This window comes from Chlamydotis macqueenii, chromosome 4 (assembly GCF_036417535.1).
Source record: "Chlamydotis macqueenii isolate bChlMac1 chromosome 4, bChlMac1.mat, whole genome shotgun sequence".
NCBI lineage: Eukaryota > Metazoa > Chordata > Aves > Otidiformes > Otididae > Chlamydotis > Chlamydotis macqueenii.
The window spans coordinates 53,904,088-53,921,448 of NC_141559.1; the positions used below are offsets into that span (position 1 = coordinate 53,904,088).

General features: G+C 42.5%; 2 protein-coding genes across 5 annotated transcripts in view; one reads left to right on the forward strand and one right to left on the reverse strand.

The window, feature by feature from the left end:
- PAICS (phosphoribosylaminoimidazole carboxylase and phosphoribosylaminoimidazolesuccinocarboxamide synthase) overlaps positions 1–17,361 on the reverse strand; it is a 51,177-nt gene that overhangs the window by 3,968 nt on the left and 29,848 nt on the right. For 2 of the 4 annotated variants that reach the window (XM_086746074.1, XM_086746076.1), the window contains 9 exons: positions 14,826–14,868; positions 13,959–14,156; positions 11,247–11,425; positions 10,369–10,548; positions 10,169–10,282; positions 9,335–9,418; positions 9,054–9,234; positions 7,918–8,076; positions 7,034–7,196 (listed from right to left, as the gene is read on the reverse strand). In XM_086746074.1, the coding sequence (XP_086602200.1) occupies positions 7,034–7,196; positions 7,918–8,076; positions 9,054–9,234; positions 9,335–9,418; positions 10,169–10,282; positions 10,369–10,548; positions 11,247–11,425; positions 13,959–14,156; positions 14,826–14,868 (1,301 nt within the window). Of the gene's footprint in view, positions 1–5,970; positions 7,197–7,917; positions 8,077–9,053; positions 9,235–9,334; positions 9,419–10,168; positions 10,283–10,368; positions 10,549–11,246; positions 11,426–13,958; positions 14,157–14,825; positions 14,869–17,361 lie in introns of those variants that run through there. The other 2 variants (XM_086746075.1, XM_086746077.1) reach the window with 1 other exon arrangement.
- Positions 15,321–17,361, forward strand: part of PPAT (phosphoribosyl pyrophosphate amidotransferase) — a 47,043-nt gene continuing 45,002 nt past the window's right edge. Inside the window, exon 1 of the mRNA XM_086746080.1 lies at positions 15,321–15,535. Within this exon, the coding sequence (XP_086602206.1) occupies positions 15,408–15,535 (128 nt within the window). The 5' untranslated portion in view covers positions 15,321–15,407. The remainder of the gene's footprint in view (positions 15,536–17,361) is intronic.

The window sequence follows — 17,361 nt, forward strand, 5'->3', positions numbered from 1 at the left end:
CTTTGTGCAGTTAGAATGGGGCAGAACAAGAAGCTTGCCTGAATGTTGGCATAGACCTTTCAGCAAATACCTTGGAGGAGTACCATGCTTTGTACATAATGTTTTGAATTTGAGGAGTACTTCCTTATTCTTATGACTTTTTAAAATTTTTTTCCCCCTCCACGTTGTACAAGGGTTCTTCAGACATTGGACAATAAAACAGCAACAGACTAAGGACTGGGTTTGCTTAGCTTTATTATAATAGTGTAAGTTGGCAGTCAGTGCAATGAAGCCTAAGCAGACTGTGAGCAATCTAAGCATGAGCAAAAGGGAAAAAAGGAAAGCTCTCTTGCTGTGTAGGTGAAGTACAGCACTGGTAATGATTAGTCCTGCCTGTTGATGAGCAACAGTCAGGGAAATTGTCAACCTCTCATGTTCTCTGTCGCAACATAAGGGTGTCTCCTTCACTGGGTACCACCCCTGGACCAGCTGACAAGAGCTACCCCATTAGTGTTGGGGTGCCTTGTTCATGGGATTGCACCTTCCCTGTTCGATTGTTTGACTGACAGGTTGATGTAGATGTGTTCTTTACATAGGTATGAGAACAAAAATAGACATGTCTCAGAAGACTGGTGATCCTTAAATAACTATACAATAGATTAGCTTTGCATGTATGTTAATATGAAAAATAGCATAAATGTCAGCATGAGGCATTGGAGTCACTGTACCGACAAGTGTCTGCCCAGAACCGATGTGTTTTTTTCAAATCTGACAAGGACTTAGTGCCAGTTTTGACAAACTGTGGCTAGAGGATTCACTGAAATTCTCAATTCAGGATTAATACTCAGCTCCAGTCTCTTTACATTAGTTACTCTTACCAAACAGCATTTCTTCTAACATCTTGGTGCCCTGGGTGAGAACCAGTGAACTTTAGATTCAGAAACCTCAGCTTTCTCAGTGTGAAATGGCAACTTCATTTTTCTCCATCTGACATCAGTTTCTTTTGACAGGCTTTGGTGGGCAAATACACAAACTTCATCACCTTCTTTCTAGCAGATTGTGTCTCCGTAGGCCTTTTACTGCTCCTAAGGTTCTTTAAGGACATTCTGCAAAGGTGGCTGTAAGATATGTTGGTGGGGTGGCTATGGAACTTGAAGTGATGCTAGAATAGTAGGGAAAAATGTTTGCTCTGTGAAAGACAAGGCTAGATGGAAGCGTTGCTAGATGTTTTACAAGACTTGCAAGCACTTTTGGTTTTATAAGTCATCTTACTCATTCCTTTGAGCTGTCCTGGGAGGGGTGGGGTAAATATCTGCTAGATACTAGAATTTTACTGTAAGGTTATTTGTGTTAATTAGAAGTGAGGCAGGGTAGAGTTAATTTGCACAACTGAGTCTTCTGAACAACAGTCCAAGGGAGACTTAAAGCACAAGGCACTGCTCACTTGACGTTACCAGTTGACGTAGGGACAATTTCCAGATAGAATGGATGAAACTTTGGCTTTGAGAAAGTCTTCAGGAGCAGCAGAGAAACCACAACTGCCTAGCCTGCACCTGAGATGTTGCTCTTTCACTACTGTCTTTGACTATAGAAATCTGGCTATCTACAAGTGGATTTTTTCTAAGAGGTAGAAGGTTGTTCCAGTTAGTGAGTGTGCACGGGATATAATAATCCTTAAACAGGTATCTATGCTGCTTTGTATCTTACTGAAATCTGTCCATCACATTTATGTGCTCTTTTACAACTAAAAAAAACCAAAAAAGCTGCAAAATGTTTAATACTAGGATGTAAGTTATTCTAAAGTCTTTACCAAAACAGAACAAAATAAAGAGTTCAGTGAGATTTGATTTTGGTGGTTACACTTTCCTGGATGCTAACAACCGCAACTGCTTTTACAAGCAAAGGCAAATAGCAGGACTTCACCATGGGTTTAAAAACATGATTGCACTAGTGATAGTACAAGTGATGTAGCTTACATGCAGTCAGGAGTGCCTATGAGGATGTGGCAGGCTCTCTCGGAGAAAAAGTTTTGAATGTTAGAGAGAAAACGTTGGTGAAGAAGTCTTTATACTTCTAGTTGAGGGGTTGCATTTTGTTTGGTTAGCGAGATGGAAGAATGTCCTATATTGTAAGTAACTTTTAAAACAGACTGCATGTGAACGTGTACTGGCTAGGAAGCTGGCCATTTACTGGATGCTTAAGTTTGTTAGAAAAGGGAAATGACGTAATGGGAAGCTGGGGGCCAGGAGTTGTGCTAGATTAAGACAAATACAGTCATTTTCCAGTCCAAATAAAAATTCTCTGGAGCATGGTGTTTTAAACTACTTGATTATATCATCTACTTCTGTGAGTGTTGGTTCCTTGCATTCAAGAGCTTTCTAGTCTGTCAGCTAGGAATGTTTTTCTTTTTGTCTGCGTGAAGATTGGTACAAGGTGCTTGGCAAAGTGGGCTAGCTTCTGCCTGATGCTGCTGTAAGGTGGTGGTGGGTGTTTTGGAGTTTTCTTTCTTCCTTTTGTTCCTTTTATTTTTTCCCCTTCCCCCCTCCCCGCCCTTGCATCAGACTGTTCCTGGTTGTGGCTGAAGGCTGCCTGTCGGGGTGCCACAGCCCACCCTTGCCTCAGCCGGTTCAGCGGACCTGTTGATCAGACGTTTCAGCCTACCGCCCCCTGCTGCATGAAATCCCGCTATCGAGGAAGCTCCACGTTGCTGTAAGACGGCCTGTTCTCTGTGAACAGCTCGGTCCTTGAAAAGACTTGAACTTGGTGCTTGATATTCTCAAGCATCTGTTGAGCTTTTGGCAACTTGTTTGCTGTTCTATTTTTCTATTGAGATATCCTCCTACTGGTGATGACATCTGTCATCGGGAAGGGAGAGAGAGAAAAGCTGTTACCGTTAATTCTTTTTCTTTCCTTCTCCAAGTTGTTTTGAATTTTACCTTCTATGAGGAACAACAAATCTGTCTTCTCCAAGTCTAAGACCTTTACACTCAGGCCAAACTCGTCAGGAACTAAGGCAGTCCTTCAGAAAGCTCCTACTCGAGTTGAACTGATATTTCATAGTTATCATCATTTCCATAGCAGAAAAAAAAGGTAAGAGGATCTGCCTGAGGCCTGCTACAAGACTCCTGAGGCATAAAGTCAAAGCTCTTAGAGGCAGCTGCAGCATTGCCGTGAGCCACCCCCTATTGCAGTAATTTAAGGAAACAAACTGAAACAGTGAGGGAGAAAAAAGGGGAAAATAACATCTTGCCTTCCTACAGATCTCTACGTCTGTGCTGGTTAAAGCACTCTTGTAAGAAACAAGGGAAAAGTTAAGTTTTGTCCCTTTCCCTGAGTAGAGAGGGGATTAAATTGCTTGTAACTTGGGTGACTATTCTAACTTGTAGAGTGTAGATTGTGTTTTGGGTGAATTGGGATGTGTTCCGATCCTGGCTGGAACACTGACTTTGTGTATCCTGATAGGCAAGAGGTTGTTCTGCCCTGTCAGGATTGAAAATGCTTCTGCAAAAGCACAACAGCAGATGCTTAAGTAAGTGCCTTAAGGCTCCTCTCGCTCAAATAGCCATTGCACAGCAACTGAGGAGTTTTGGATGCACACACTTAGATCTGAAATGGGACAGAGATTTGGGAACTGGGACAGCGACCCCATTCTAGAGGTACTTAAACTCCGCAGGAAATTCAGTTTGTAGGTTTTTTTGGTTGGGTGGTTTTTTTTTTTTTTTTTGCAATCAACCCTCTATGAAACTTCAAAGTTCTCCTCTTGTACACACCTTGAAACAAGTCCTGATTGTTCAAACAACCTTTACACCTTATTTTTGTCTGAGCCCAAAAATTGAGCATTTTCTTGTGTAAGATTTTGGAAGTTTTGAACAGGGAAGTGGGCTCTGAAAACATGTATGATGTGGATGTGCCTACTGTGAATTGATCCAAATACAGTGCAATGGGCACCTCTCATTTCATGTTAAAACATGGCTCAAAATTTCTGACATTTCACAATTAAGTTGCATTGCTAAAGAAATCACCGTGGCTGTGAGAAAATCTTCCGATGCCCACTCTAGGGAGGGAACAGTCGTGATTTTTCTTGGGTAGGAATTATTTTAATAACTTTCAAAAAGAAAGGCTTCAAAAACTGTGAGTGCCTTAATGCCAAGAAGTCTAGATCACATCCTCTCCTAGGCCTTCAATTCACTTTTTACAGCTCTCAACAGGCAGAGGATATTAAAACTGGATAGGTGCTTTAACCTTTAAACTGTGGCTGTATGGCAGATCAGTGGGAGCCATAACTGGGTTTCCTCTTGTATGTTTTTATAGAATGGGGTTTTTTGGGTTTGAGGGTGGCTTTTTTTTGGAATTGAAATGATGTTATAAAGGCTGAACACTAGGTACCACTCACTTGTACCTGAAGCAGTGTAGGATGTAAAACAAGTCCTGCCCTCAGCACTTCCTTCCCTCTGCTAAGTCTGAACAGCTCCTTGGTGGTGGTATTGAAGAACAGGTAGCTCTGCTCGTTAGGACATGATCTAATCCAGGGTCCTAGGTTCCACAGCAGATACTTAAAAATTACATTTTTATTACAGGTATTCCAATGCATTTTTTTTTGAAAATGCAAGTAAATATCAGTAACCCCTTTATGTAGTAGTTTTTGTGATGATAAAAACACTTTTTGTTGGAATGCTTTTTCCGTCCACTTTTAAAAACTAAGTGCTACAAGAGCAATTTCAAGCTGAAGAAATGCTAAGGTTATTGCATCAAGGTAAGAGTTGGAATGGTGAGCACTATGGCAACAACACACTTCACATGCTCGTGCCTAATGTGAATTGGCACAATTTTACAGATGAAGTTTGTATAATCAGAGTGCAAGTAATTTGAGAAAAGTAACTAGAGACTGCACAGAATAGTCCAAGTGTAACACTAAAAACAATCATCTGTTACTAATTTTTACTGCATGGGGGAAGACTGTACAGAGACAGCAATCCAACACAGTGATGCAGGTGGAAAGAGACACACAGACAGCTGCTGCAGTTGTCTGTCTCATCATGGTACCAGGGTAGTCAGGTGACTAATAAGCTTGTCAGGTTGATTACCCATCAGAGCCACTAGCTAGTGTGGTGTTGAGTAGGGAGGGGAAGAACAGGAAGTTACACCTTCACCTCTTGTGTAATTTCACCCTCAGGTTATGTAATTGTTATACAGCTGAGCTAGCAGACCATCTAGCTGCCATCAGGAGAAAGTAGTACTGCACTCTCCTTTAGACTTGTTGGCTCTGGTTCTCATCTGATTACGAGATACGACAATACAATTTACTCATTAATTTTTCTGCCAGTTTAAGTTAACACCGCTCTCTTGTTAGGAGAGTTCACTGTCAGCATGCTTTCAGATGTGCATAAGCATGCAGATGAGTACAACCTTGGCAAACACCTTGATTGCTAAAAAACAGTCTTGAGGATCTTAACTTTTAAATCAGTGCTTCCTCAGAGATGGAAGGAAGTTCAGTCTCTTTGTCATCACTAGCCCTTATTTTATACTTAACTTAGAAATTCATTAGAAAAGCAACCACCCTGAAGGCTAGGAAGAATTGGGTTTTGCTTTATTGCAAGCTTTGACCAGTTAAAAAACCCCTGCACTTAAATCCAGAAGAGAGCACTGCTGAGAGCACTGTTCAGAGCTCTTCCATACAGCTACACATACGATGCAGTCCCTTCCTGGGAAGGAGAAGGCCTGCAGTAGTGTTTAATCCAATTACTCACACTCAGGGGTAAGCCTGATCTACCACACAATCATAAAGCAGTACATTAGGAACAAAGCAACACAGCTTCCTGTAACAGCAAGACAATTGATTAGTAAAGTATCTTCCAGAAGACTGTTACTAATACCACTCTATGCAAGTTTTAGGGCATAAGCTTTTTACAAGATTATTACCTAATTTAAGGTCCTGAACTTATTTACCACAGACTAGATTTTGAGTGGAGTTATTCAACAAATCTCCATGAAGAAGCTTTGAATTAGGTCGTTTATTTATAATCGTAAAAGCATGAAGTGTTACATACACTGAGTAATTGCATATTTGTTAGAATCATACCTACTCAGAAGATCGGTATGTGCAAAGACAAGACAGTCATGCTTAGATTTTCCCCAAGGAGTTTGTTGCTTTACTATTTATTCCCCTCTTCAGTTCAGTAAAATTTCCATAGAAACAGAGTGAGGAAATATGGATACATAATAGCTAGAGTTATTGAAGTGTATGAAGACAGTTTGACAACATCACACAGGCCCTTTAGAACTACTGAAGGTAGAGATCTGCCTGGTATTTGAAAGGGCAAAGACCAGACTAGGCAAGAGTTACAACAAACAGGCAACAAGCCCAGCTACAGTTCACTCAAACCATTTGTATTTATAGCTTGTTATGAACAAGAGAATTGGTGTCAACTTTATCACATCATTCCAGAAGATATCAATGGGGTATGTATAGACACACATTAAAAAAAAGTTTGTTTATACAATTTTTTAAATAAGGCAAGTCTTTACTTCAGGCTCTTAAAACGTTTTTCCAGCCCCTTTTCCTATTAATACAGCATATGTTGCCATTTTATTGCTAAAGAAAGCATACCATCATTGCAAGCAGAACAGCATCAGCACTGGCTTTAGTTAGCAGTCCAGTTGACTTAATAAGGTTCAAGACATATTATTACTATGGAAGAATATTACTGTTACAGAAGTACAGAACAGTAGTTGAATTCTATTTAGATCGCACTAAATCATTCTCCTGACATAGGCTGTAGTTAACAGTATATACTAAAAAGCAGAACAGCACCATTTTGGAGCAACAGAGATACCTAAAATACTACTTCCCCTCTTAAGTGTTACATTAAAAAAAAAAATACACAAGGGAAAGATGAGGACACAACAGATTTCATCTGCTGCTCTAACAATGCTTTCTTCTGTATGAAAGGATGCAGGACTTTTGAGCTCATCCAAATGTAAATCCTAATATGAATGAATATGCACGCCATTATCTTTGCATAACTAATAAAAGTTACTTGTTAGTATGACTTACAAGGTGCACTCTCGAAGTTTTTTGTCAGCCTGCTTCAAGGAGATCCAGGTGTTTAACATGTTTGACCGCAGTTTGGCCCACACCAAATGGTTGTTTAACCCAAATATCTGGGCAGCAAATTGGGCAGCTCCTTCAGGTGACAGAGTAGTAGGACAGCCAAGACCTGGAGAGAAGAGAGTGCCACTTACCAGAGCATGTTTTATAATTAAACAAAACATTTCCTCTGAAGAACAATTTAAGACATTTGTTTCAGCCTCTAGGAACCACATGATCTAGTTTTAAAGCTACTGAAGTGTCATGTGTTCCACTACTTCTAACATGACTACTTCATGGCATTTTAACCCAAAAGCCAGCACACAAATGGCTCTTATACAGAGCTAACAGACTTCTGGGCCTCCTAGTTGCCAGCTGTTCATTCTAGTCACTAATAACAAAATTAAAAATCATACAGGTAGCAATGCACTGAAGCAATAGTTAATGACCTACACTGGACTATGGAGAAAGATTTTCCTTATGATTAAAGATTAAAAAAAAAAAAAAACCAAAAACCAAAACCAAACACACATCTCTAACTGAACAAAATTCAATTATTCAAGTCTCCCTTAATACTAATTCCAATTTCAAATTTAAATGTTTAGCAAAGATAAGCCAAGGTTCATATTTTTCTGAAGATTATTCCTATGCAATCTTTGATGGCAAAAAGCCCAATAGACCGCAAAAAGTCAAAGCTTTTCAAAGCTACTTCCAAAGACTTTGTTCAGTACTGGTCCAGCTACTTTTCTAGTGTTTTGTCGTGTGTGTGTTTGTGTATATATATTTACACTTGGAAAACAATAAAAACAGAGCTGAGTCAGAACAAGAGCATAAGCTGAAAATGATCTTACCACTGGGTAGCCTGAGAGAGGACCACACATCCTGAGTACCCCAGTCAGCTGAGAGCGGCGGACAGTTGACAACTGGGTAAGCAGTGTTACCAGACATTACTGGCCCCAAACCATTACTTCTGCCAGCTACTGCCACAAACACGGTTGGGATTCCATCTCCTGGAAGGGAGGAAGACATTCAGAAGTAAGAAATACACCTTGTTCTCTACCACTTGCTTTTGTAGGAACTTTATCAGAGTCCACAATCCTGTTTACAGTTATTTTGGCAGTTCTGTTATAGAGCACTAGAATTTTCTGTCTAACTTCCCCCTTTAAAGAAGTATCTCCTAAATCTTGCAGCCTTAAATCCCAGCTACTGTTTACCACAACTGAAGTCAGCATGTCTTACTGTGCCTCTGACAGGAAGTCTCCATATCAGAGGAACGGGTGCTTAGTGTTGTAGAGAACACAGCCATTAAACTGCTGGCATCTTTAAGTGTTCCCCTCCTTAAATCTTATACAGTTTACCTCAAAATAAGTGTTTCTCAACTATGGTTACCACATCTGTAGTTTTACCAAGTAGAAAGGATACTCCCACAAAAATAGTTTTATCTCTCCTCTGCTAGGCTATAAACACTTCTGAAGAGATGTCAAGTTTTCTTGATAAAGATAAGAATTTAAGTCAAGTATCTTTTTCTCATGGCATCTAAAATAATGAGCAAGTGACAGTATTTTCATGAAACAAGCAAGAAGAGATGATGAGAGCAATATCTGCCTTGTAAATAACATAAGAATGTTCAGAGTCAGCTAGAGAAACTACCACTCCTCCTTGTTTCAGAAGGGCCAGCATCACCAGCAAGGTGCTACAGTAAGCGTATTAATATGATCAAGGCTTGGGCAAAGTAATTCTGCTACTGAGATAAGACTTCGAGTAATGGAAATTATGGCTGAGCAGTAGAACACATTACTCCCTAATTGCTTAGTGCAGTCTGTAACCTCTCATTATGTAATTAGCAAGTGTAGAACAGCATTGTAACCAGCTTGGTGTTATGTTAACAACAACAACAAAGTAAAACCTCACACAAATCCTTAAGTTACAGAGTCATTCTTGAACATGATACTGTTTTAATCCAAACCAGTAGTTCCTTGGCATTTACCTTCATATTCTGCTTTGATCCTCAGAGTTTCATCTGGCCCTTTGTGAGCAGAGGTCACCCTTAACTCACAAGGAATTCCAAAGGTTGCACATGCCTTTTTTATTTTTTCACAGTGACTGAGGTCAGAAGGAGATCCCATCAACACCACAACTCTGCCTTGGCTCTTTGTTTTCAGAAGCAACTAGAGAAAAGAGTGAAGAGGGGCAGGGGAAAGAAAAACAGTGAACAGGACTGGAGACATGCAGTCAAAGTCTAGATATGTTGTCCATAAAAACAGGTACCTCCACTCTTTCTGCAACCCATTCAAAGTTTCTCTTAACCATTTGCAGTGCTTCAGGAGTCACTTCCTTCAGGTCCCGGTAGGACTGAAAAGAGGAAAAAAAAATACTGGAGTTGATTATGTGTTTTGGGTACACAAAACACTCATTTTGCTACCATAATTGATGGGAATACACCAACTGAAATATTTATGCAGTTTCAGCACTTTCATAGGAAGGAGAACAGAGATTGGTACACATATCAGAGAGAGTAGATATGGAAGAAAGGAAGAGCTATTTAATGAAGAACCATCTCAGTAGGTGTACACAACCTTCTACCTTCAATTTGCATCCATTTGCAGCATGAAAGGCTTTTAGCCATGAGGGCATCAAGAAGAAAAGCATCGTCCCTGCAGATCCCTCTCATGTATCACCAGATCTTTACTAGTAGGTTTCTCTGAATAAACAGAGAAACTTGGAGGCAGAGTTGCGACCCAAAGCTTCCATTCTTTGTAATAATTTGTTATTCAACTATTTTATTATCCACACACCAAGTCAGAAATTCTTAATACCCCTGGAAGCTCCACGCTTCATTACAATAGCTCCAGTCAGTAGTGCTGTTGGGCATTCCTATTGAAGATAGGCAGGCAAAGGATGTTTTTCTACCATAAACCAGATAACCAACTGGTTAATGAGAACAGGATCGGACATTAAGTACCGTATGAGCTACTCTGTAACAAGATAAGACTATCTTGTCTTAAAAGCCACTCTGAAAGCAGATGTTTAACTGTAGAGTTTACTTTTTTTTTTTTAGTTTTCCTTCCCAACTGACTTAGAAGGTAAAGATTAAAACAATACCTGTTTGTCCTTCTGCTGGCTTCTGTCTCCTGATGGCCACAGTCTCCATGAATCATTATCAATAACATCAGCAAGAACAATTTCTTTTGTCAGAATATTAACACCAAATTCAATCTAAGAAGAAAGAATCCTATTTTAGCAACTATACAGTGATACATTTCCTGTCAGAACCAGGATTGTGAGAAGTCAGTTTTTTATACCTTCAGGTCTACCAGAGTGCAGTTTTGGGGTTGCCATGATTTTTCCAGGATCTCAAAAATAGCTTGAGTAGAACGAGCCATAATATCCACTTCAGTCTGGCCAATAGTAAGTCCAGCAAAACAGAATTTTGCTTCAATTAGCTGTTCCTCAGACCACTGTGGATCATTATTAGCATCATCCTGTTAAGAAAACAAAAACATATATATCATGTAATGTAAGCTTGCTATAAGAGGAAAATAACCATTAGAAGATAATACTAGGTTTCGTTTGATTGTTGTTTGTTTGTTTTGTTTTTGTTTTTTTTTTAAAACCACAGGTTTTAAACTAATATTTTATGATTAGCACTAAAAAAAAGTGTCAGCAACACTGAAAACACTTGCTGTAACACCTGAACATCTTTAAAAGCATTTCAGTTTTGGACAGTGCCCCAAGAGTGACAGGGTACACTACAAACAATGCTCTAGGTCATAGTTCACAAGACACTGCTTTCAGCTAGCTACTTACCCTCAGTGTGCAAATACTGTTTACTTAAATTTCTTCAAATATATCAACACATCCATTTCAACTGATACATTAGGCTTACGCCTAAAAAGTCTTTATGCTTTACAAAAAAAAAAAAAAAAAGATTATATTTTATGTACAGTTTGGCTTCTTATTCTTTGATGGCCCTGTAAGCCAGTATTATATTATGAGCGCTTTAGACAAAACAGCATTTGGACAAGAATGCAAGAAAACATTAGGATGGCAAAACCATCAACGTTAAGAGGACTAGTCAGCCAGTAGTGCTACTTGCTTTATTTGTCAGCATTTTTAAGGAGATAATACAGAGTTCTAGTTCTGTTTAAGTTTGATTAACATCACAGGAAAGGAAACTTACCTTGTAAAACATCTCAATTTTGGGTGGGTAAAACTTATATCCTTCTTTGACACCGGGGTTTCTTTTGAGGAAGGAGCCAGTAGCAATTCTTCTGCACACCCATTCAATTGGGATCATTTCACAGTGAGCTGCTATGAATGCTGTGTCACTCTGTTTCCTGACAAAAGCCGTTTTGATTCCTAAATATAAAGATGGTAGCTTAGTTCCATTACTAGGCACACTTGATAGTTGAAACAAGAGACATAAATATCTTTAAGTAAAACTGAATCTTATTCTTCTCTGGACTTAAACCCTGAAGAGATTCAGTGTGTCCCTTAAGTTCACTCGGGCCTTGCAAAAGGCAATCAATGCAGTTATCTTCCACAAGTCCATAGTTTCGCCAATTTTATCATAGAAGACTTACTCGTAGCTCAGAACCTTATGCTCTGGTCAAAAATCCTATTCCTGCAAATAATTCTGTTCACAGAACTTTAAAAAAAGAAAAAAAACAATCCCTCACAATGGTTCATTTTCCAAACAACAGTTAGCAGCAACCAAGTACCCAACCATGCTCTCTGGTGGAAAATCCATCATACCGGGAACAGTAACTGGAGGCTTTCAAAGGAGTCAGGAAGCATGGTAGTCTTTACTACTTTGTTTAATACAGGAGGATGGGGCGGGGAAGGGAATAACAGTCCTGCCTTTCATTACAAACCAACATTTATTTAGAGCACTAGATCTTAGCAATTTGTTAGGCAAAAGACATTAGACTTAGAAGTGCATACATACACAAACCTGCTGCAGCAAGTTAACCTTCTTACAGAAGTCTAAGATGACCCCGTATTAAATAGTCACAGTTGTATATAGGCACAGTAAGTGCAAAATGGCTCTTTTTTCAATTTCACTCTGGAGGAAAGTCCCACCATTCTCGCCCGTGGGCAAGAAAACTGCCAAGCCCAATTGGCACCTGCTAGAAACAGAAGACAAAGGAGCTGCATCCAGTGAAAAGAAGAAATAGCTCTATTCCATTCCACTTCCAAAGCCATAAAAGAAGAATCAGTATTAACATTGACTCTTCACGTTTTGTTGTGTTGCCCTCAAGGGCAGAATAATTTAATTAATCAACTGCACATTAAGTCACTTCTAAATCGAGGCATTAAGGCCCCTGGATGGTTTGGTACTAAATTTTTCATCAGTCCATGCTTTTGAAGGGCTGCCATTAGCTCTATTATAAAAGGGAGAGAAACTTTAACAGAACTTTGTAAATCATCACCTTTGAAAGAGCAGGTTAGGAAGAGTTGCGCAAAACAAACAAACTACTTCTACGATAAGGCATTCGCATTATCTGCGGTTTATACCAGTCAAATAAGCAAACTGGAGAAGAACCCTGAAAGTTATTTTGTTGCTTTGAAATGCAGCTGCAGTTTACTCTGCATATTTTTCCACAGCACTTGAAGTCACTCAGTACAAGCTATTTAAGGGTCTTTTGAGATATCTGCAACATGGCTTCTTCACATTTAAAGTTCATATCTGTAGGATATTAAATATTTTGTTATCTTAACTACTGCCCATTTAAGAATTAGGCAAAACATTTCATTAATTGTTCCTAAGTGAAACTAGTAGTTTTAATCAACTGCAAATATAATGAGAAAGACCTTGGAGGCTTCTTTGTACTGCATGCACAATCAGCTCCCCAAGAAAGCCAGTGACTGAGGATTATACTGAATGACTTGACATATCTTTCCACCCATATTTTAAGAACTACTTGCGCAGAAATATAGGTATATACAACTCTACAGACACCATCTTTCTCTTCCCTACATTTGAAACATGCTAGGACTTTACTGTTTAACTGTCTGAGAACTATTACTACACCTTATAACAAACAATATATAGCTTTTAGAGTAACTCAGATGGTACTTGGAGCAATCTTTGTGCAAATGCTTCAAAGTGCACTGAGCATGCAGCTAAAAGCGGTCTTCATTAAGTTTACTGGTGCCAGTTCTGTTTGCAGACTCAAGTTAGAAACCCACTAGCACAAATTCCTGTTTGGAAGTTGCAAACTTTTCAAAGATGCTTCAAAATCCAGACACCGGCTTCATTTTTGGAAGCATGGTGCACGGTGGAAGTTAGTTATGTACCCCTTGAAAGCCTGCTTCAAGCATCAGAAATATTTCGAGTTTTTTAAAGTAAACATTAAGTTCCCGATACACACATGCATTTGTGATACAGTCCTCATAAGGTTAAGTATAAAGCATACAGAAAATCTACATTGTTATAGCACGTATAACTGTAAGGGAAAACAAAGAAAATATTAAAAAAGATACTCTGATTTTTTCTTTTAGCATTCATACACAAATTTCACAGTTTAGACACAGTCTGGTAGTGCCAGAGATGCATCCAGTCCGGTATTACAGGAAAGGGGGCGTGTGGTAGGAAGAACAGACAAAAGTAGAGGGAAGGATTAGGGGTGTGTCCAAATACGCAGGAGAAACTCCTGCAGTGTTATGTGCGATTAGAGGATTACTTCAGGTAGTCTCATGTTCCAAATTAACAAATCGTCCACCCAGCTCTGTAGTACTAAAGGGAAAAGTGTAACTAAAAACTAATAGAAAAGACACTCAAAAAGCCCATCAGAGCCTCAAGGCAGGATAAACCAATATATAGAAACAACACTCTTTTGTAACAGTATGTGTAATATACAGGCATGTACTCTACCTCTGGATTACTTACCAGCTTCTTGAAGCAACTGAAACACACAGCTAGTCGTTGTATTGGAAATGGCAGCCTTCCCTTCCATTCGGTCCTTCCTGGCTGCATTTCCCGCTGTTATTTGGTCTTTTGACTGCATGAGAACACATCCCGGAATATCTGGCAGCTCGTACACTTCTTTCGTTTTACCTTCATTAACTTTTTTACCAAGTTTCAGGTCTAGAGAAGGAAAAAAAAAAAATCAGTTTCAGATTTAAAGAAACGTTTTACTTCTGCGCGTTAGCCCACCGAGTCCGCATACTTTATCAGCTGCGTACAAAGCGAGACACAGCAGGATCCCACGCTGCACAACCACAAGCCCCCGCCCCCTATCTACAGTGCAATCTGGCCAGGCTCCCTCCCGAGCAGGGAGGGCGAAAGCCACCGGCTGAAAGCTTCTGCCCACGCCACGAGGGACGCGACAGTTACGGGCGGGCAGCTTCGCACTGGAAGCAGCGCAGCATCCCCCGGCCACGCTCACGAAGCCTTTTTTTTTTTTTAAAGGCTCGGGACAAACCCGAAGCTTAGAAAGCAAAAGGGCGCGGGTCAGGGGTTGAAGCTTCGGTTCGAAGCGTTCACCTGCCCCTCGTCGCCTCACCGGGGGGACGGGGATGAACCGGGCCCCCCTCGGGCTGGGGCGCGGTCACATACCAAAAAAAAAAAAAGCCAAATTAATAAAACTAAAACTTTGCGCGGAAAAAGTTCACTTCCAAGCGCCTACAGCCCGAGACCAGCTGAGAGGTCACCGGCTCCCCCCGTGGTGACCGTTACCGGCCACCCCAACGCCCAACGGCCGCGGCGCGCGGGCCGGCCCCTGGCGACTCGCCCCGCCGCGGAGCGGGCAGTTACCTGATGCTGCGGGGGCCATGGCTGCAGCGGCGGGAGCAGGCACCTAAGACACAGAAGAGAAGCTCAACACACGGCACCAAGCCCCGCCGCCGGGAGTAAGAAGGGGCTGGCGGAAGGGGCGGGCAGGCGGGGCGGCGGGCAGCGGCGCCGGCCGCCAATCGCCGCCCAAGGCGGTGGGGACAGCCCGCGCCCCTCTCCGCCCCGCCGAGCCCCCCGCGGGCGAAGCCCGACCGGCCACCTCGCCACTCCCCTCCCAACCTCCGCCACCCCCTGGCAAACGCGGGCCCGGCCAATGCCGCGCCGCGCCCCTCACCCCACGGGCAAACACCCTTTTCCCCCCCGGCCTGTCGTCCCCCGTGCGGACGGCGAGCCCGGCTGGAAGCGGGGCAGGGGGCGGGCGAGGCGGCGGTGTGGGGGCCGGGGGCACCCCCCCCGTATGTAAATGAGGGAGGCTGCGCCGGCAGGCTACCGGCGGTCCCGCGCGGCGCGGCGCTGTTGGCTGCGCGCGGCGCCGGCAGGAGCGCGGGGGAGCCGCCACCGCGGGGCCAGGGCTGCCCGCCGACGCCACGTGCCGCCGGCGCCATGGAGCTGGAGGAGCTGGGCATCCGGGAGGAGTGCGGCGTGTTCGGCTGCATCGCCTCCGGCGTGTGGCCCACCGAGCTGGACGTGCCCCATGTGATCACGCTGGGGCTGGTGGGGCTGCAGCACAGGTAAGGGGGCGGTGAGGATAGGGGATCGGGCCGGACGGGACGGGGCCACCGTCCGAAAACGGCGTCTCCGCGCCGGCACGTGCAGCCGGGAAGCCGCCGGCGGGAGGAGCGGGCTGGGAAGGGAGGAGAGCGGCGCGGCTGGGGCCCTGGCCGCTCCGGAGCGCCCCGTCCCTTCCTCCCGCTCCGCGCCGGCGGGGAGCCTCGGCAGCATCCCGCTGGCGAAGCGCGAGGAACGCCCCGCCGCCTCCCGGGCCAGCCCCGCCGCAGCAGCGGCTCTCGGGCGTGCTCCAGTCGTACCCGCCCCCGCTGCTCGCCCCCGCCGGGGAGGTCGCGCTGCCGGCCCGGGCGTGCGCACGTCCCGCGGAGCCCGCGCCGTGGCCGCGTAACTGGTCGACGGGGATGCGCCCCAGCCCAGCCGCGGAGCGGCCGAGCTACACGGGCGCTGACCTCCGTCGTCCTCAGCGTTACGGGACGATGCTGACGTTACAGTGTGATGCACACCAGTCGAGACTACCGAACCGCAGGGCTTCTCCGACACTTTCAGGCTCCTGCTAGCCACGCTTGGTTAGATTCATCACTGTGATACAATAAAACTTCTCTACCTAACACGTCAATGGCGGTGTAAAACAGACTAGACTCACTGCCATCCGTGCAGAGCTGCACAGTGAAGTTCGGGTTCTGCTTTCGTTTGGTATTCAAAGTTAAAATCTTACGCACTGACATAGACTAACCTTTTTTTTTTTTCAGTGGTGACACCAGAAAGGTAAGTCCTCCTTCTGGGAACACATGCACAGCCAAACATAGGCACGCTAGGTCTGTAGCACATGCCAGGCTTCTGTAGTACAAACACCTACATACTATGCTTTCCATTTGCAAAAAGTGGGCCAAATAATCGCATTCCTGACTGTCTGGGGAGGTGCGCTTCTCTAAGTACGCATGCCCTGAGTAAATAAAATTACATGTTCTCTGTATTTTCGAGGTCACAAACGTGAGGGTTGCTCCAAAATTGTTTTGGAACCAGCAATAGAAAATTGTTTATGTTCAGATTTTCTGTTTATTACAGCCAAGTTTCATATACTTGTACTGGTAGAATGCAGCATCCCTACATGCCTCTTATATACTAATAATATTCTTTGGGTTGCAGCTGTGTCATTCATAAACTTAATATATTTGCCAGTGTCCATCAAAAACGTTTTTATTGGGAGCTATCACTCCCAATAGTCATAGTAATTGATAGTCTTATTTTAGGTTGCACCATTTTTCTGTGAAGAGACTGGAAAAAAAAATCTTACCTCATTTGTGCTTACACAGTTACACTAGTGGATCTGGAGTTTCTTAGTTGGAAATAAAATGATTGATGTGTTTTTATAACTTTGCAGCTTATTATCTAAGTTTTCATTGCAACCTTATTTCATGATTTCTCAATACACAATTTTTTTCTTCTTTTTTTTTTCTGATGGGCACTTGACAAGTATATTTGATTTCCATGAGCTCTTTAATATCAAATATCCCCTGTGGAGGACACAACTGTAGACAGTAATACTAATGTTGTGATTGGAACTGTAAGCAATTCACAACTTGTACAGGAAGATGGATATGTAAAGGCACACATGCACTATTTCTGATTCTGATATTCTAACTCGATAATTTTCAAAATTTTTAAGGGATGCTTTCTTAGAGACATAAACTTGTTGCATCTGTAAAGTGAAACAGCCTGTTAATTAGGTGTACCTTTGCAAGCACTCAATAAATTTCTATTAAATAGCTGAGATGTTATGGTTCCAATTTCTCATTAATATTTCTCTCTAATCTCTTTTCATTTTTCC